Here is a 20,799-nt window from a genome sequence, read left to right as displayed (position 1 = left end):
CACTGTATATATAGTTACATTCGTGGGTGATGTCAGCCAATGCGTCAGCAAAAACTTGACTAATGTGGCAGGGGTAATCGCAGCCACCACCTATTATTTTATTTTGGAAAAAAAACTTATTTCTTGTCGTTCAATCCTTTCCGCTGCTGAGCCCTGCGAAAATTACCCAAACCTTCATTCCAAGTAGAAATGGCACCTCCTTCAAGGAAATCTCAACCGAAATACCTCCGGAATCCATCCAGAAAAGCTGCGATATCCAAAGGAAACCTCGCAGCCGCACTGGTTCGTCGCAAAAGTTACCTTATGTGGCTAAGCATGGTAAATTAACAAAAAAAAGTCACCTTGCCTGGATGGAAGGCATATAAGTTTGTCTATTGAGTTATGATCAACATTAATCTGAAGATATTTAGGATTTGTTTCACCGAGAAAGACAAACAGAAAAGGGACAAACTAGATGAGTCTAGTATCTCTTGCTTCTGATATAATGCTTATAGAGAATCTGTAAAAATTAAAGGAAAGGGTATTGTTAAAGCGATGAAATCTTCCTTAATTTTGCCAGTAGATACCAATCGTTCCATGAGTTCAAAATGATCAGCGTTCCTTATTTCTGTAACATATTCTAGTTCCTTGTCAGAATTCTTCTTTCAAATTTAACAAATGCTTTCTTTATGCTGACGTTTTTAGGTGGGGGAAGATCTTTCAGAGTAGAAGAGAAAGACGAGATTGGATCAATTTTAGAAAATGAGATTAAGGCCGACCGCAGATCATTGGAGAAAAGAAAGAAGGGAAAGAAGATGCAAAAAAGGAATCAATCCGTGGAGGATGATTTAGGTTTCCCTATTTGGAGATGGAATTAAGGGTAAATTGCCTAGATCTTCCAATAGGATCACTTTAAAGGTATGATTTCCATGTTATTCATTACTTATTCTACTTAATTCTGTTTGGTAAATCCTATTGGGAACTTTTTTATCATGTATTTTGATGGAATGGATTATTTCAATTTAAGCTGTAAGTAGTTTATAAATATGATTGTTTTAATAAGTAGTGTGTTGGGAATAGCTAGATTATAGTTGGACACAACTTTTGGTGATTCAGGTAACTTGGTGTACAAAAATTATTTTAAGCTTGTGAACTCCTTGAAATTATAAAGATTGTGTGGATTAGTATATCATAATTTCTTAGCCTCTTAATTTATATATGGGCATGATGTATTGACTAGTAAATCTTGAAGATTATCAATTCCTGCATGAGTTCTGTAAATAAAGGTTGGAGTACACCTGAGACTCAGATGTTGAGGAAGTTTAAATTTTGGAATCTCTCCAGTCTTCATGGCCCATTAAGCTCATCGAGAGTACCTATGAGGAGCATGCACAAATACACTTATATGCATCATGTATCTAGCCTTATCTTCATGGTGTACATATCGAAGAGTTTTAAGTTTCTGATGTGTCTCATACTCCAACTAGGCCTATACATTTTTCAGAATATGGGCACTATAAGCGTACAATCTTATATATCAAGTGTAGTTTTATCTTTATCAGTATTACATCTTGTTTGGTACCAAATGATCTACCTACAGAAAAAAATCATAAATAATGAGGACCATTTTGAAAACTATGGTGTACATGCATGTAATTTTATTTATGTTATGCATGTGGACATGCATGTAATTTTATTTATTTGCAAATTTTGCTAATGTTTTTAACATATTTGAATATCTCACCCATTATCGAAACTTTCCAAGCTTTAGTGAGCTCTATTTGGTTGTAGAATGTTACGCCTTAAACGCATACAAATCTCGAGGATGAGATTAATGTTTTTAATGCTGTAACATATCCCAAAGTTTTTGTTTTGATGATACCAAAACTTGGCTTAAAAATGTACTAATGTTTTATATTGAGGCATGCAGGAAATTAAGAACAAAGTTACGTTCGGAAGATCCGAAGTTGGTTCGGACGTTCCGAAAAGGTGCCGATCAGAAGCAAAGTGGAAGCTGTTCGGAAGCTGCGAGGAGCCAGTTCAGACGTTCCGAAGACGTGATCGGACGTTCCGAACACAAGCAATCAAATCACTTCAATGCGGAGACAAATTGATATGACTGATTGATCGAGTAAGATTTCGGACGCTACGAAGGACATTTCGGACGCTACGAAGTGTTGAAGATTTCAAATCTCCGGAAACGCGGGAATGTTCGGACGGTACGAACTGGAGTTCGGACCTTCCGAAGCTGTGCATAGACGGTCTGAAAGAACTGTTCGGAAGCAACGAAGTTTGATCGGTTCCTCCGAAGCATATGTTCGGACCCTACGAAGTCAAGAACGGACGATCCGAAGTCATCCCAAAATTACGGAAATTGATTTCAATCACATCGGACGTTCCGAAGCATAAACAGAAGATCCGAACCTTGGCGTCCAAGACTAGTATAAATAGGCCTTTGAGGATGCATTTTCAATCATCCCACTCCACTCTCTCTTGTCTCTTACAAAGCTTTCTACTATCTCTTGTGTGCGTTGATTAAAAGAGTTGTAATATCAAAAGAGTTGTAGAAAAAGAGTGAAAGTAATACTCTCGAGTGGGTTGTAAAGTTCGTGGCTATCCTTGGAGCCCTCAAGGCCAAGTAGACGCATCGAGGCGTGGTTGTAAAAGCTAGCTTGGAGCTCCTAAAGCCAAGTCGATATAGTGATACCTCGATCCTCATCGAGAAGGGGAGACGTAGACGATTCTTCGTCGAACTTCCATAAACATCTCTATCCCTCTTTACTTTACGCATTTACTTTACTACGCATTTATTTTACGCACTTACTTTACGCATTCATTTTATTTGTGATTGTCCCTCAAGTCTTCCGCTTGAAATTTTTGCAAACTCGTTTTAAAAACGCTAAAGGGCCTAAAAGAACCTATTCACCCCCCCCTTTAGGTTCTTCAAGTGGTATCAGAGCAAGGTTTTTCAAAATCTTTTAAATGGCCAATCTAGCAAGCGAGTATGCCCAAGGACAATCCACAAATCGTCCCCCTCTTTTCAATGGTACTAATTACGGATATTGGAAAAATAGAATATCTCTATACATCCAATCCGTCGATTACGACCTTTGGAAAATAACGGTGAAAGGTCCCTATATCCCCATGAAAACGGTGGATAATAAGGAAATTCCTAAGGGAATGGATGACTTCACCAAGGACGATATGAAACTTATCTCTCAAAATGCTAAAGCTATGAATATTCTTCATTGTTCTCTAGATATGAATGAATACAACCGAATCTCGGCTTGCACCTCCGCCAAAGAGATTTGGGACAAATTGGAGATTTGCCACGAGGGAACCAATCAAGTCAAAGAAACGAAGATAGACCTTCTCCAACTCAAGTACGAGACCTTTGAGATGGAACCCAAGGAGGATATCGACACCATGTTCCGGCGGCTCACCCAAATCATCAATGAGCTTGCCCAACTTGGTGAGAACTACCCAACTAAACAAGTGTGGAGGAGAGCCCTTCGAGCATTACCGGCGGAATGGGATGCAAAGCGCACGGCTATCATTGAATCCAACAAGGGAGATGCGGCATCCTACGACCTTGATCAACTTCATGGGACCCGAAAGACCCATGAACTTGAAGTATCTACCCGGAAGGAGACAAAGAAAGATGACGACAAAGTAAAGGCGAAAGGGATCGCCTTGACCAGTCAACTTGAAGATAGCGACGATGAAGAAATGGCACTCCTCACTAGAAAGTTCAAAAGATTCATGCGGAGTTCCAACTTCAACAAGAAAGACAAAAAGTTTGAGAAGGAAGTGACCTGCTACAACTGTCAACAAAAGGGTCACTATGCAAACGAGTGTCCCTCCAAGAAGAAGGCCGGCAAAGACAAGAAAAAGGCCCTTCTAGCCACGTGGAGCGACAGCGACAACGAAGAGGAGTCTACCCTATGCTTCATGGCGAAGGAAGATCATCTGACCGACTCGGATGACGACGAGGTACCCTCTTACGATGAATTACTCTCCGCGTACACTAGTATGTACAATAAGGCTAAGTCACTTAGAAATGAGAATAAGCAACTTAAAACTGAACTAGAAGCTAGGATGCATGACAACACTAAGATCAAAACAAACCTAAGAGACTTAGAGAAAGCCTTCAACAAGTTCAATGTAAGTAGCGGTAAACTAGAAAACCTCTTGAGCATGCAGAGGTGTAACTTCGACAAAGGAGGTCTAGGATATGAAAAGAAATCAGTCAACTTCGCTAGTCTTATCGCAAAGGCAAAACCAAGAACACCACCAACATGCACTTACTGTTGTAAGATAGGCCACATAAGACCTAAATGCAAGAAACTTAGACACCAACACAACAAGAATAGTTATTGGAAATGGATCCCCAAATCCCCAACTACTACTAACCTCAAAGGACCCAAAGAAACGGGTACCAACTATCAAACTGTATCTCAACCTTGTAGGGACAAAGGGGAGACAAGTCATCGAGCACTTGGTATCTTGACAGTGGATGCTCTCGACACATGACGGGAGAAAAGAAGCTGCTACAATCCATTCGACCAAAAGAAAAGGGATCGGTGACCTTCGGAGACAACAACAAAGGGATCATAGAAGGCATCGGCTCAATAGGTATATCTAACTCTACTATTATTGATGATGTACTTCTTGTGAAAGGGCTTAAACATAACCTCCTAAGCATTAGTCAATTGTGCGATAGGGGTTATGAAGTCAAATTCACACCACACGATTGCACTGTATCACTCACAACTGACAAAACCATTAGTTTCAAAGGTTATAGAAGTGAAAATGTTTACAAGGTCGATTTAAAGATTTCATCTTTTTCAAAAATAAAAAGCCTTGTAACATTAAATGTTGATGACAACATTCTTTGGCATAGACGACTTGGTCATGTTGGGATGAGCACCATAGAAAAACTTTTAAAACTTGACCTAGTTTCCGGAATGCCAAAGCTGAATTTAAAATTAGATTCTTTTTGTGATGCTTGTCAACTTGGTAAACACACAAAGGAATCTTTCAAAAATAAAAATTTTGTATCCACTTCTATGCCCCTTGAATTACTTCACCTAGATTTATGTGGTCCCTCGAGGACAACTAGTCTAGGAGGAAAATCTTATGCTTTTGTCATTGTAGATGATTTTTCACGTTTTACTTGGACATTGTTTTTAGCCCACAAAAATGATGCCTTTGATCATTTCAAAATTTTTGTCAAAAAGGTTGAAAATGAGAAAAATCTTTTGATCAAACAAATCCGTAGTGACCACGGAACGGAATTTCAAAATGAAAATTTTTCAATTTTTTGTCAAAGCAAAGGCATTGGTCACAACTTTTCTTGTCCTAGAACTCCTCAACAAAACGGTGTCGTTGAGAGGAAGAATAGGACCCTAGTAGAGATTGCAAGGACCATGCTATGTGAGCATTCTCTACCAAAATATTTTTGGGCTGAAGCAATGAGTTCTGCTTGTTACATCATCAATCGCGTATCAATAAGGCCAATTCTCAAGAAAACTCCATACGAACTATGGAGAGGGAGAAAGCCTAACATTTCTTACTTCCGCGCTTTTGGATCAAAATGCTTCATCCACAACAATGGTAAGGACAACCTGGGTAAGTTCGATGCTAAATCGGACAAAGGTATCTTTCTTGGTTACTCTACTTCTAGCAAAGCATATAGAGTCTTTAATAAACGTACTTTACTAGTTGAAGAATCTATTCATGTCATATTTGATGAAACTAACCCTTGCTTGCCTAGAACTGTTGTTTCTGATGATGATGATATAGATATCCTTGGCGAAAAGTTGGAGTCCACAAGCCTAGATGATGTTCCTAAAGATCAAGAGGACGCACCTCTTCCGAAGGAGTGGACTACACACAAGGATCATCCCATGGACCTCATCATTGGTAGCCCATCGAAGGGAGTATCTACTCGCTCTTCTAATATGTGCAATTATCTTGCTTTTCTTTCTCACATAGAGCCTAAGAACATAGAAGAAGCTTTACTTGATGATTCTTGGATTATTGCTATGCAAGATGAACTAAATGAATTTAGAAGGAATAAAGTTTGGAATCTTGTACCTAGACCCACTGATAGACCTGTCATAGGAACTAAATGGGTATTTAGGAACAAGTTAGATGAGCATGGTACAATCACTAGAAATAAAGCTAGGCTAGTAGCTAAAGGATATAGTCAAGAAGAGGGAATTGATTATGATGAGACTTATGCCCCTGTTGCTAGACTAGAATCCATTCGCATGCTACTTGCTTTTGCTTGCTCTAGAGACTTTAAATTGTTTCAAATGGATGTTAAAAGTGCTTTTCTTAATGGTGATTTGAAAGAAGAAGTGTATGTTGAGCAACCTATTGGTTTTGAAGATGTGCACTTATCTGATTATGTGTATAAACTTGATAAGGCTTTGTATGGTTTGAAACAAGCTCCTAGAGCTTGGTATGAGAAATTATCTACCTTTTTGCTGTCTAATGGTTTTTGTAGGGGTAAAGTTGATATTACCTTATTTACCTTGACTAAAAATAATGATTTGCTGATAGTACAAATATATGTAGATGATATTATTTTTGGTGCTACTAATGAACACTTGTGTAGAGATTTTTCTAAGCTTATGCAAGATCACTTTGAGATGAGCATGATGGGCGAACTCAACTACTTCCTTGGTCTCCAAATCAAGCAATGCAAGGATGGTTTTCGTAGTAGCCCGAATGCCGAATTGGGTAATTAACGGATTAATGGTGATTAATCATGATCGGAAGGTCCGAAGATGGTTCGGAAGCACCGAAGAGTTCGGAAGGTCCGAAGTGAGTTCGGTGGATCCGATCATTAGGTGTCAAGAGTTGATCGACACGTGGGAGTTCGGACGTTCCGAAGTGTAGGTTCGGTGGATCCGATCATGAGGTGTCAAGAGCAGCTGGACACGTGCATGTTCGGACGGTCCGAAGTGTATGATCGGAGGATCCGATCATGAGCTGTCAAGAGCCAATGGACACGTAGCGTTCGGACGTTCCGAAGTGGTGTTCGGAGGATCCGAACATGGCCTATAAATAGTGGTCGGATTTCCTCATTTTGACTCGCCAATTCAGAGAATTCCATAGCATTTCAGTCGTTTCTGACAGGTTCTAGTCGTGTTCCGAGATTTGGGCACTAGCGGGGAGCTGCTGGTCTTGTAGCAGAGCTGTGCTCTAGTTGGGAGCTAGCGGCATCAGCGGGCTAGCGACGGACGAAGGTTTGGAATTTTATCAGTATTTATCTCAGGATTATCTAGTTAAGTCTGGTAGATAAGTTTAGTGATGGTTTTCACTTGATGAATAGGCTTGGATTAGACCTGTTGTCTGGTTGTTCCAGTGGATTAGGATTGCTGTGATAGAGGTACGAAAGTACTATCCGAGATATCCTGGTTGAGTATACATTCATATATGTGTTGCATGAGTATGTGGTGCATTGATATATGTCATATGATGCATGCTATTATGTCACGTTTATTACTGCACGTTGCATTTCATGTTGAGCCGTATCTCCTTCGAGATAGCCTTTGCTGTTGAGCTATATCTCTTTCGAGATAAGCTATATCTTGGGGCCGCTCAGCCCTGTCTTGTGGACGCATGGACACCGAGAGTACACAGTGGCCGACGGGTCGGGAGGGCTTCGGTGGTCCGGGACATTTTAGGTCCACGTCTGTCTTGTAGTGGATGCAGTGACCCAGAGGTTGGACCGCGCGGCACTATCCACTTGGCGCCTCTAGACTGAGCATTGTTGAGATCCTTTTTTTTGATTCCTGTTTCTTGACTACCCCGGTATCATGATCATAGCATGTGCATTTCATATAGGTCTGTATACTCATACTTTTGTACTGGGCGTTCTTATCGCTCACGTCCTCGGTTTTGTTTATTCTTGGACACCCCATTCCCATGGGGCAGGTCTCAGGTTGGATGGTTCCGGAGGAGCAGGAGGAGGACGTTGAGTAGCCGGTTGGTTTAGTTTCGGTATCATTTGATTCGATATGGTTGTACCAGATATTCTTTACCTTATTTTGAGTTGTTCTAGAGTTCGGTTGGGTTGTATAACTATCATTTGTTAGTTGTTTCCGCTATTATCTCTGATTAGTAATTATTAGGTTAATTGCATGCTTAGTTCTTGATTAGTAGGTGAGTCTGGAACGGGTCACTACATTTATGGTATCAGAGCATGCGTATGATTTTGGGATATAGATTCTGTTTTGGGATTTCCGTTGACCATTTTCCCTATTCTATCTTGTAGCGATGGCTGACCATTTTGATGACGGGAGTAGTCAGGGGAGTGTAGGTCGATGGGGTGACCAGGATGATCATAGGCGTCACCATGAGCATCGTCATCGTCGGGATGGTCCTAGGCGTTTCGATATGCATCGTTTCATGCAGATGGGGCCTAAGCCTTTAGTTGGCGGTGAGACTCCCGATGATGCGGAGGATTGGTTAGAGCGCATGGAGAGTTGTTTCCGCACATTCCAGTGCACCGATAAGCAGAAGATGGAGACCCTTAGTTTTCTTCTTGAGGGCCGTGCTCGCAGGTGGTGGCGATCGACTTCTGCGCCGATAGTTCAGTCTCAGGGTAGAGCGACTTGGGCCGATTTCCGTGCAGCGTTCATGCAGCTGTACTTTCCTCCAGCCCTTCGCCAGGCCAAGACGATTGAGCTCTTGAACCTGAAGCAGGGGAGTATGTCTGTTGATGAGTATCAGCAGAAATTCTTTGAGTTATTACCCTTCGCTCCTCATATCAGTGGCAGTTCTGAGGCCAAGTATGATCATTTCCTCCAGGGCCTTAATCAGGAGATCTTTGATCGAGTCACTGTCTGTGATAATCCTACTTCGTACGATGGGTTGGTGAACCGGTGTCGTCAAGCAGAGATCAGTCTCCAGCGTGGTAGGGCTATTCTTTCTTCTAGACCTCCGAGTACTTTGAGGCCTCGATCTCAGTCGTTCAAGAAATCTGGTTCGTCTTCTTCTGGATCTAGATCTCGATCTAGCGGTGTTTTCCGCTTTGGTAAGAAGAAGGAGTCTTGTGCGCATTGTGGGAAGAACCATCCATCGGAGCAATGCCGAGTAGCCGCAGGAGCTTGTTATCAGTGCGGAGAGATGGGGCATATTAAGAAGAATTGTCCTCAGTTGCGAGGTGGAGCAGGATCTGGTTCTGGATCTCAGGCGACTGTTCAGCAGAGGAGGCAGGGTCAGGCAGTGGGTAGTTCGAATCTTCGACCTCGTGCCCAAGGTCAAGTTTTTGCGTTGAACCAGGATCAGGCTGCAGACGAGACCGAGAGAGTCATAGCAGGTACTTTTTGTTTATGCGGTATTCCTGCTTTTGTTCTTATAGATACCGGAGCATCTCATTCATTCATTTCTGCACGATTCGTTAAACGTCATAAGTTACCGTATGTTTCTCTAGACGTCATTCTTTCTGTTTCTACCCCGATGGGTCATTCGGTTTTAGCCAAGCGTCTAGTGATGGGTTGTCCTTTAGATTTTGAGGGTAACGAGTTGACTGCGAATCTTATGATTCTGGAGATGGAAGATTTTGATTGTATTTTGGGTATAGACATTTTGACTACCTACCGAGCTACTGTGGATTGTTACCAGAAGCTTGTTCAGTTTCGTACGACTGAGAGCTCTAGTTGGTTTTTCTATGGTGAGGGAGCGCGACCTCCGATGCCAGTAGTATCTGCTCTGAAAGCCTGTCGTGCTTTAGAGGCGGGCGGGGAAGGCTACCTCATCTATGCAATTGATACGTCCACAGGTAGTGTTGGTATAGAGGATATTCCAGTGGTTTGTGAATTTCCTGATGTATTTCCAGAAGAGATTCCTGGTTTTCCTCCGGTTAGAGAGGTGGAGTTTGGCATTGAGTTAATGCCAGGGACTGCACCGATTTCTCGTGCCCCCTATCGTCTGGCTCCGTCAAAGATGAGAGAGCTGAAGCAGCAATTGCAGGATCTTCTTGATAAGGGTTATATTCGCCCGAGTGTTTCGCCTTGGGGAGCTCCAGTCTTGTTTGTCAAGAAGAAGGATGGATCGATGCGGTTGTGCATTGATTATCGCCAGCTGAATCGGGTGACGATCAAAAACAAGTACCCATTACCCCGTATTGATGACTTGTTCGATCAGCTTCAGGGTACTTCTGTTTACTCCAAGATCGACTTGCGATCAGGTTATCATCAGATGAGAGTCAGAGATGATGATATTTCCAAGACTGCATTTCGTACTCGTTATGGGCATTACGAGTTTCTAGTTATGCCATTCGGATTGACGAATGCGCCAGCGGTGTTCATGAATCTGATGAACCGAGTCTTCCGAGATTTTCTAGATCAGTTTGTGGTGGTTTTCATTGACGATATCTTGATCTATTCTCATAGTGTGGAAGAGCATGTCCAGCACTTGAGGATTGTGTTGCAGATTCTTCGCGAGAAGCAATTGTATGCTAAGCTGAGTAAGTGCGAGTTCTGGATTGATCGTGTAGTATTCCTTGGTCATGTGATTTCCAAGGAAGGAATTTCTGTGGATCCCAGCAAGATTGAGGCAGTGCTAAATTGGTCACGACCTACGACGGTGGCTGAGATCCGTAGTTTTCTAGGTCTAGCAGGGTATTATCGTCGCTTCATCGTGAATTTCTCCCAGGTAGCTAGACCTTTGACGCAACTTACTCGGAAGGATGTTCCATTTGAGTGGTCATCTGAGTGCGAAGATAGTTTCAGAGAGCTTCGTCGACTTCTGACTTCTGCACCTGTTTTGGCGTTACCGTCAGGATCTGATGGTTTCAGTGTTTACACCGATGCCTCTTCTCAAGGCTTAGGGTGTGTGTTGACGCAAAACGGTCATGTGATTGCTTATGCTTCCAGACAGCTGAAATCTCACGAGGAGAAGTATCCTACTCATGATCTAGAGTTGGCAGCTATTGTGTTCGCGCTGAAGATTTGGCGTCATTACTTGTACGGGGTTAAGTTTGAAATCTTTACTGATCATAAGAGTCTGAAATATCTGTTCACTCAGGCTGAGTTGAACATGAGGCAACGTCGTTGGATGGATTTGCTGAAAGATTATGACTGCGAGATCAAGTACCATCCAGGATCTGCAAATCTCACAGCTGATGCTCTTAGTCGCAAAGTGAGAGTTTCTGCACTTCAGACCAGTGCTATGATTAGTACTATTCAGGATTGTTGTTCGTTGGGATTTAATTTCAAACATCGGAAAGGTATGGAGAGCATTCGTGTTGCTACCATTTTATCTGAGCCAGCCTTGTTCGCTCGGATTCGAGATGCTCAGATGTCTGATCTCAAGACTCAGAGATTAGCTCGGTTAGCGGGTGGAGATAGCGGTTTCCATTATCAGTCTAATGGTCTTCTGTGTTTGTCTAATCGAGTTGTAGTACCAGAAGATGATAATTTGAGGGAGGAGATCTTATCTCATGCTCATCGAAGTAAGTTGAGTATTCATCCAGGAAGTAATAAGATGTATAAAGACTTGAGGACACGATTTTGGTGGAAAGGGATGAAGCGCAGTGTTTATCAGTTTGTTTCCAAGTGTCTTGTTTGTCAACAGGTTAAGGCAGAGCACCGTCGACCTGGAGGATTATTGTTGAATCTACCTATTCCTGAATGGAAGTGGGAGCATATCGCGATGGATTTCATTACTCACTTGCCATTATCGTCGAGGAATAGTGACGCTATTTGGGTAGTGGTGGATCGACTCACCAAGTCTGCTCATTTTCTGTCTTATAACCGGGATTTCACTTTCGATCGTATGGCTCGATTGTACATTCAGGAGATTGTACGTTTGCATGGAGTGCCTGTCAGTATTGTCAGTGACAGAGATCCTCGTTTTACCTCACGGTTTTGGGGTAGTTTCCAGTCAGTTTTGGGTACTACACTGAGTCTGAGTACTGCTTATCATCCGGAGACTGACGGTCAGTCAGAGAGGACTATCCGTACGCTTGAGGATATGTTGCGAGCCTGTGTTATGGATTTCGGACCCGCTTGGCAGGATCATTTGCCTTTGATTGAGTTCGCGTACAACAACAGCTACCATCGTAGTATTGGTATGGCACCATTTGAGGCGTTGTATGGGCGACGTTGTCGTACTCCTTTATTCTGGGACGAAGTTGGTGAACGACATGTTGAGGGACCGGAGTTAGTCCAGCAGGCTATTGATAAAGTTGCAGTAATCAAGAAGAGGATTAAGATTGCCCAGGATCGACAGGCTAGTTATGCGAACACCAAGCGGCGACCTCTTTATTTTCAGCCAGGTGAGAAAGTGTTTCTCCGAGTTTCGCCTTTTCGCAGGATTTTGAGATTTGGTCTCAAGGGTAAGCTATCTCCGAGATTCATTGGTCCTTTTGAGATTCTAGAATGTGTGGGAGATTTAGCTTACAGGTTAGCATTACCTCCGTATTTGTCCGGTATTCATGATGTGTTCCACGTATCTTTGTTGAGACGATACGTAGCAGATGAGTCTCACATCTTGCATCCCTCTGAAGTTCAACTTGAATCAGATTTGTCTTACGTGGAGCGACCAGTTCAGATTCTCGATCGCAAAGACAAGGTGTTGCGGAATAAGATCATTCCTCTTGTCTTAGTACAGTGGCAGCGCAGAGGCACTGAAGAAGCCACTTGGGAGTTAGAGAGTCGTATGCGTTCAGAACATCCAGAGCTCTTTTGAGTTGTGCTTTGTATATGTTTGTGTTTTTCAATTGTAATCGAGATATCAGTTGTATTCAACAACAATTGAGATATAATAGCGATGTTGTTATTTCGTTTTGTTCATTCTCTAAGCCTGATTTCGAGGACGAAATCTTTTAAGGGGGGGAGAATGTAGTAGCCCGAATGCCGAATTGGGTAATTAACGGATTAATGGTGATTAATCATGATCGGAAGGTCCGAAGATGGTTCGGAAGCACCGAAGAGTTCGGAAGGTCCGAAGTGAGTTCGGTGGATCCGATCATTAGGTGTCAAGAGTTGATCGACACGTGGGAGTTCGGACGTTCCGAAGTGTAGGTTCGGTGGATCCGATCATGAGGTGTCAAGAGCAGCTGGACACGTGCATGTTCGGACGGTCCGAAGTGTATGATCGGAGGATCCGATCATGAGCTGTCAAGAGCCAATGGACACGTAGCGTTCGGACGTTCCGAAGTGGTGTTCGGAGGATCCGAACATGGCCTATAAATAGTGGTCGGATTTCCTCATTTTGACTCGCCAATTCAGAGAATTCCATAGCATTTCAGTCGTTTCTGACAGGTTCTAGTCGTGTTCCGAGATTTGGGCACTAGCGGGGAGCTGCTGGTCTTGTAGCAGAGCTGTGCTCTAGTTGGGAGCTAGCGGCATCAGCGGGCTAGCGACGGACGAAGGTTTGGAATTTTATCAGTATTTATCTCAGGATTATCTAGTTAAGTCTGGTAGATAAGTTTAGTGATGGTTTTCACTTGATGAATAGGCTTGGATTAGACCTGTTGTCTGGTTGTTCCAGTGGATTAGGATTGCTGTGATAGAGGTACGAAAGTACTATCCGAGATATCCTGGTTGAGTATACATTCATATATGTGTTGCATGAGTATGTGGTGCATTGATATATGTCATATGATGCATGCTATTATGTCACGTTTATTACTGCACGTTGCATTTCATGTTGAGCCGTATCTCCTTCGAGATAGCCTTTGCTGTTGAGCTATATCTCTTTCGAGATAAGCTATATCTTGGGGCCGCTCAGCCCTGTCTTGTGGACGCATGGACACCGAGAGTACACAGTGGCCGACGGGTCGGGAGGGCTTCGGTGGTCCGGGACATTTTAGGTCCACGTCTGTCTTGTAGTGGATGCAGTGACCCAGAGGTTGGACCGCGCGGCACTATCCACTTGGCGCCTCTAGACTGAGCATTGTTGAGATCCTTTTTTTTGATTCCTGTTTCTTGACTACCCCGGTATCATGATCATAGCATGTGCATTTCATATAGGTCTGTATACTCATACTTTTGTACTGGGCGTTCTTATCGCTCACGTCCTCGGTTTTGTTTATTCTTGGACACCCCATTCCCATGGGGCAGGTCTCAGGTTGGATGGTTCCGGAGGAGCAGGAGGAGGACGTTGAGTAGCCGGTTGGTTTAGTTTCGGTATCATTTGATTCGATATGGTTGTACCAGATATTCTTTACCTTATTTTGAGTTGTTCTAGAGTTCGGTTGGGTTGTATAACTATCATTTGTTAGTTGTTTCCGCTATTATCTCTGATTAGTAATTATTAGGTTAATTGCATGCTTAGTTCTTGATTAGTAGGTGAGTCTGGAACGGGTCACTACATTGTCAACCAAGGGAAGTACATCAAGGAGATGCTAAAAAAGTTTGGGATGGAGTCTTCCAAAGCCTCATCCACACCTATGAGCACGACAGTCAGACTCGACAAAGATGAGGGAGGTAAACCTGTTGACCAAAAGTTATTTCGTAGCATGATTGGCTCCCTACTCTATGCGACTGCTAGTAGACCTGACATTATGTTTAGTGTTTGCTTGTGTGCACGATTTCAATCATGTCCAAAGGAATCACACTTATTCGCCTTAAAACGCATTTTCAAATATCTTTCAAATACTCCAAATCTCGGATTATGGTATTCTAAGAACTCATTTTTCGATTTAAAAGCTTACTGTGATGCCGACTTTGGAGGATATAAGGTGGATAGAAAGAGCACTAGTGGAACTTGTTTCTTTTTGGGAAATTGCTTGGTGTCATGGTTTTCTAAAAAGCAAAACTGTGTTGCACTTTCAACGACCGAGGCCGAGTATATGGCTGCCGGTAGTTGTTGTGCACAAATTCTTTGGATGAAGTATCAATTACTCGACTATGGTGTTACTTTTTCAAAAATTCCAATCTTTTGTGATAATACAAGCACCATATGTCTAACAAAGAATCCAGTTCAACATTCTCGTACTAAACATATTGACATTCGACATCATTTCATTCGTGATCACATTGAGCAAAATGATGTTGAACTTCACTATGTTGACACCAAGAATCAAATTGCTGATATTTTTACAAAACCACTAGATGAATCTACTTTTACTCGTTTGCGTGGTGAACTTGGCATGATTGAGTTGTAAACACTAGTCGAATACTCTCGTACATATTTGTTAAATTGAGGGGGAGTATTATTAATGTGAGCATTATAATGTCGGATAATACAAATTAATTGTATTTATCCATAATTATGGCTCAACATTCATTTATGTGCTAAATATTTTAAATTTTAGGTGTTCCTCATCTTGGCTACTTCGGAATCACCGCTCCTATTCGGATGCTTCGTTTCACTTCGGATCCACCGAACGTGTTCGGATCGTCCGAACCTGACCATAGGTTCCAGAACCTCCGATTCCCTCTTCGGACCATCCGAACACACATCGGATCGTCCGAACCGTCTGCCGATGTCATTTAATGTTCGCGCCTTCCCATGCCTGATTGTCAGACTTCGGACCCTCCGTTTATACTTCGTAGCCTCCGTTCTATGATCGGATTGTCCGATTGTGAATCGGATCGTCCGAACTGACTGCCAGATAACCGTTCCGTTCAAATTCCGGACCTTCCGAACTCATGTTCGGACCGTCCGAACATGGCCTATAAATAGGCGTTCGGATCCTCTGATTTATTTGCTCATTCACTCCTTCTTTCTTTCCCCACACAAAACACTCACTACTCACTATGCCTCCGCGCCGTAACGTAGCTGGCCGAAATGTTCGCCCTCGTCACGGTGCCTTTCACCATGATCTTACCCAACCACCCAATCCTCGTCCTACCCCACCTGAATTCGAAACCCGTAACATTCTGCCTGGTCGTACCCTTCACACCGATTATCTTCGTGCAAATTTCTTTACGTTGGTTACTCTTATTGAGTCTCAACGTTGGGGAAACTTCTTTCTACCTTCCGTACCCGATCTCATCTACCCCTCTCTCATACATCAGTTCTATGCGAACTTTTCCCTAGTTCTTGGTGGTGATGACACTCGTGTTGTTACCATTGTTCAGGGTCGGTTCATTTCTTTTTCTACCGCCGACCTCTCCACTTGGTTCGATCTTCCTCGAGACGGACCGAGTGAGTTCTTTTCTCAGTCTTGGACTGAGAATGACCCTACTTTTGATCGAGTCACTGCCTTGACCACCATCTTCGGTCGTCCGCCTACTCCTGCCGATGACCGTCCTCATGCGAAGGACCTTCCTCCTCAGCTTCAGCTTGTTCTGAAGCTCATCACTTCTTCTATTGTTCCTCGCAGTGGAGACCTCTCCACTTGCAAATATCTCGATCTGTACATTCTCTATTATTTAGTCTCCCAGTGTCCTTTTAACCTTCCCCGTTTTCTTATGTACGCCATGGAGTACGCGGCTTCTTCTACTCGCGTCTCTTTTCCATTTGGCCGGTTCATTAACCGGATTCTAGCCCATCTGGGCATTGACTTTACAGATGAAGAATCCTTATCTATTTCTCCTCGCGAGACTATCGACCATGATACTGTTGTTAAGATGGGACTCTCTTGGAATCCCGTCTTATCCTCTTGGGTCATCGACAAGGATCGCATCTTTGCGTCCTATCGTCCGACCGAACACTTTCATGTTCCCTTCGGTCTCCTTCCTCCTCACGTTCAGACGAGAGGATTTCCCGCTGGTCCCCCTACTACGGGTACCACTCCTACCCCTTCGGTTGATATTCCCTCTTCATCCCATCAGCGTGTTCCCGACCCTATTAGCACTCCTTTGATGACCATGGATGACCTTCCTCATGGCTTCACTCCGCCTGCTCCCTCTGGACCCTACGATCGGATTTTCGAGTATCTCGAGCGATTGGAGACTCGTTTCGACACTCGTTTCTCCCTTTTGGAGTCTACCTTAGAGCGTCATCATACTGAGACTTCCTCGCGTCTTGATTCCATCGAGGCTGAGATGAGGAGACATAGAGAGTCGCGGGATGCGGATTCTTAGATTATGTTTTTGTTATTTTTGTTTATTTTATCTTTATGCATCATTGTATAAAAGACTTGCATTTATTAGTGGATATTTTACCTGTTTATTTGTCTCTCTTTATGCTTATGTCTTTTTGCTTATCACAAAAAGGGGGAGAATTTATTTGGTTAAAATTACTTTTAAATGGTTATTAAATAAATTCGCCTTAATTCAATCTCTTAGACTTGTTATTTGATTAAGGGGGAGTTATTTAATAATAATTTAGATTATGTTGATTATTGTTTCTCAATTTTTAACCAAGTTTTGTGATCATCAAAAAGGGGGAGATTGTTACGCCTTAAACGCATACAAATCTCGAGGATGAGATTAATGTTTTTAATGCTGTAACATATCCCAAAGTTTTTGTTTTGATGATACCAAAACTTGGCTTAAAAATGTACTAATGTTTTATATTGAGGCATGCAGGAAATTAAGAACAAAGTTACGTTCGGAAGATCCGAAGTTGGTTCGGACGTTCCGAAAAGGTGCCGATCAGAAGCAAAGTGGAAGCTGTTCGGAAGCTGCGAGGAGCCAGTTCGGACGTTCCGAAGACGTGATCGGACGTTCCGAACACAAGCAATCAAATCACTTCAATGCGGAGACAAATTGATATGACTGATTGATCGAGTAAGATTTCGGACGCTACGAAGGACATTTCGGACGCTACGAAGTGTTGAAGATTTCAAATCTCCGGAAACGCGGGAATGTTCGGACGGTACGAACTGGAGTTCGGACCTTCCGAAGCTGTGCATAGACGGTCTGAAAGAACTGTTCGGAAGCAACGAAGTTTGATCGGTTCCTCCGAAGCATATGTTCGGACCCTACGAAGTCAAGAACGGACGATCCGAAGTCATCCCAAAATTACGGAAATTGATTTCAATCACATCGGACGTTCCGAAGCATAAACAGAAGATCCGAACCTTGGCGTCCAAGACTAGTATAAATAGGCCTTTGAGGATGCATTTTCAATCATCCCACTCCACTCTCTCTTGTCTCTTACAAAGCTTTCTACTATCTCTTGTGTGCGTTGATTAAAAGAGTTGTAATATCAAAAGAGTTGTAGAAAAAGAGTTAAAGTAATACTCTCGAGTGGGTTGTAAAGTTCGTGGCTATCCTTGGAGCCCTCAAGGCCAAGTAGACGCATCGAGGCGTGGTTGTAAAAGCTAGCTTGGAGCTCCTAAAGCCAAGTCGATATAGTGATACCTCGATCCTCATCGAGAAGGGGAGACGTAGACGATTCTTCGTCGAACTTCCATAAACATCTCTATCCCTCTTTACTTTACGCATTTACTTTACTACGCATTTATTTTACGCACTTACTTTACGCATTCATTTTATTTGTGATTGTCCCTCAAGTCTTCCGCTTGAAATTTTTGCAAACTCGTTTTAAAAACGCTAAAGGGCCTAAAAGAACCTATTCACCCCCCCTTTAGGTTCTTCATAGAACATGTGTGCACTTCTACTCACCGTCATCAAAAGATTACACCACACATATAGGCCAAGTTCGAGGCAAAGTGTCGGAATTCAGTAAAGTTTACGCTTTGACCATGAACGAGGCCCGGTGAGACTTAAAAAGTTTGAGGCCATGAATGTGAGATACACCTGTGTCCACTGAAACCATGTTTTAGTTTTGGTGTGTAAAAATACTCTAATGTTTCCTTTACCTCTCCATTAAATATGACAGAATGTTTATGGTTGATGTGCAATGATTTTTGATGGATAGTTTGTGTTTTGATGTTCCTCTGAAGATGTGCAATTTTCATTGGATTTTTATGTGGAAAACAAAAAAAAAAATCCTAACGATTTTTAACTTGACTATCATGTCGGTTGCATTGTAGCTTTTCAGTATAATTTTTTCGACATATCTGAGCAGGGAACAAGAAATAAGGGCTGCTGAAGAAAGATTGCTGGAAAAAGACATCCCAAAGAGTACCGATGATTTGAGAAACTTGTTCGAAGCTTGCCTGATAGTAGCTTTATATGGATAAAATATATGGCATTTATGCTCTCTTTGGCAGATGTTGAGAAGGCAAGATCCATTGCTGAGAGGTAAATGGTCAATATGTATTTCTTTCTTATTCTAATGAACTTGAGTTTTATAGGGTTTTTGGTTTGAGAAACATCATGCACCCTGATATGAATTTACTTTTGTCATTGTTGATCTGCAGTGAAAAGTTAATGTATAGAATGTTGCTACTGACGATGCTTTATTGACATCTAGTTGACTTGTACAATGTATAGATGCTAAAACTGATGTTGGTGCTTTATTAACATCTAGTTACTTATCTTTCAATTTTAGCTGTGCAAGCCATCACATATAATTATTAAAATCCGTACTTAATTAGCTTCTGTTTATTTTTTTGAGCTTCTCAACTTGTTAATCTCATCCTCACATGAAGTGCTAAATCATCTTTAAGTTAGTCCATCTTTTTATCTCATAATGTTAGGGCTCTGAAAACAATTAATATTCGAGAAGAATCAGAGAAACTGAATATCTGGGTTGCTTATTTCAACTTGGAAAACGAGTATGGAAATCCTCCTGAGGCACTAAAAGAAACTCCTTCGCATATCATTCATTTTTTTTTTGAATTTGTTGGGCTAGTCTTCACGCTACTTCAAAGAAGAAAATAGAATCATTCAAAATTCCTCGTCATTTTTTTAGTCTACAAAATCTTCCTTTCCAGGATGCTGTTATGAAAATATTTCAAAAATCGTTGCAGTATTGTGATCTCAAAAAGGTGCATCTTGCACTCCTGGGAATGTACCAAAGAACAGAACAACACAAATTAGCTAGCGAGCTTCTTGACAAAATGGCTAGGAAGTTCAAGCATTCATGCAAGGTTCAGACATAGCCATTCTTTTTCCATGTCTTTGCATTTTACTTCCTGCTGCTGTTCTGTCTTATAATTTATTTTTGGCATTTTCAGGTCTGGCCAAGTCGCATTCAATCTCTTTTGAAACAAAACTCTGATGGGATCCAGTGTGTTGTAAATCGTGCCCTTCTGAGCCTTTCTTGACACAAGCAGATAAAATTTATTTCACAGACTGCAATTCTCGAGTTTAAATGTGGAGTTCCAGATGGAGGGAGATCCCTGTTTGAGGGACTGCTCAGGGAGTATCCTAAGAGAACAGATTTGTGGAGCATTTATCTCGATCAAGTAAAGATGTTACACCTAATTCTCAGTCAAAAGATGATAAATAAATCAATCATTCAATGAAGAATACTTGAAATTACGAATCAATCCCCAATCAACCTAAACAACTTTTGTGTTTCGTTATTTCTTAATTCGTGTTGTTATAACTGGAGATCCGGATTCGATGATGGGGATGTAGTTCGTGGTTTATTTGGCAGGGCAATAAGTTTGCGTGTTCCCCCCCAAGAAGATGAAGGTGATTGCTTATACTTGGTTTAATCTTATCCCTTAACCGTCTCTCTTACGTGCATACAAGACTTTAGGAGTTTTTCTATATTGCAGTTCTTATTTAAGGAGTATCTTGAGTATGAGAAGTCCATAGGTGATGAAGAAAGAATCGAACCATTGGCTTACTGCATATTGGAGCGGGCCGAGCTAAGTTTTGTGGATTAGTTGCAAACACCGGCTCCCATCTCATGGAATTATCGGAGCTAACTTTGTGTTAATTGGAATTATTCATCCTTGGAAGCATAAAATCGACAATCCTCTTGGTGAAAATTTTGCCTAGCGTGTGTGAAATCAAAAATTTGTGAGATTATTGTAACTTTCATGTATTCGTTTATTATAAATACAAGTAATCAATTCAAATCTCATTTGGAGCCGAG

General features: G+C 42.0%; 1 protein-coding gene across 2 annotated transcripts; it reads left to right on the top strand.

Annotated features, from left to right (window-relative positions):
* Window positions 1-186: 186 nt before the first annotated feature.
* Window positions 187-20,787, top strand: LOC140818189 (rRNA biogenesis protein RRP5-like). Of its 2 annotated transcripts, none has more exons than XM_073178074.1 (7): window positions 187-282; window positions 685-897; window positions 18,874-19,049; window positions 19,448-19,544; window positions 19,685-19,840; window positions 19,928-20,390; window positions 20,477-20,787. In XM_073178074.1, exons 3-6 carry the CDS (start codon window positions 18,994-18,996, stop codon window positions 20,015-20,017), a joined length of 399 nt encoding a protein of 132 aa, XP_073034175.1. In that variant the 5' UTR covers window positions 187-282; window positions 685-897; window positions 18,874-18,993; the 3' UTR covers window positions 20,018-20,390; window positions 20,477-20,787. The 2 variants fall into 2 exon arrangements, with proteins under 2 accessions (XP_073034175.1, XP_073034174.1); XM_073178073.1 differs by having other exon boundaries at window positions 187-318.
* The last annotated feature ends 12 nt before the right edge of the window (window positions 20,788-20,799 follow it).

Source organism: Primulina eburnea, chromosome 17 (assembly GCF_022965805.1).
Source record: "Primulina eburnea isolate SZY01 chromosome 17, ASM2296580v1, whole genome shotgun sequence".
NCBI classification, from domain to species: domain Eukaryota; kingdom Viridiplantae; phylum Streptophyta; class Magnoliopsida; order Lamiales; family Gesneriaceae; genus Primulina; species Primulina eburnea.
Note: the sequence above shows the minus strand (reverse complement) of the source record. Positions and strands in the feature narration are given on the sequence as shown.

Coding starts and splice junctions, on each gene's coding strand:
- LOC140818189 (XM_073178074.1), top strand. CDS start 18,994: ATGGCATTTATGCTCTCTTTGGCAGATGTTGAGAAGGCAAGATCCATT. Junction 19,545..19,684: donor AGTATGGAAATCCTCCTGAG/GCACTAAAAGAA, acceptor CTTCCTTTCCAG/GATGCTGTTATGAAAATATT. Junction 19,841..19,927: donor AGTTCAAGCATTCATGCAAG/GTTCAGACATAG, acceptor TGGCATTTTCAG/GTCTGGCCAAGTCGCATTCA.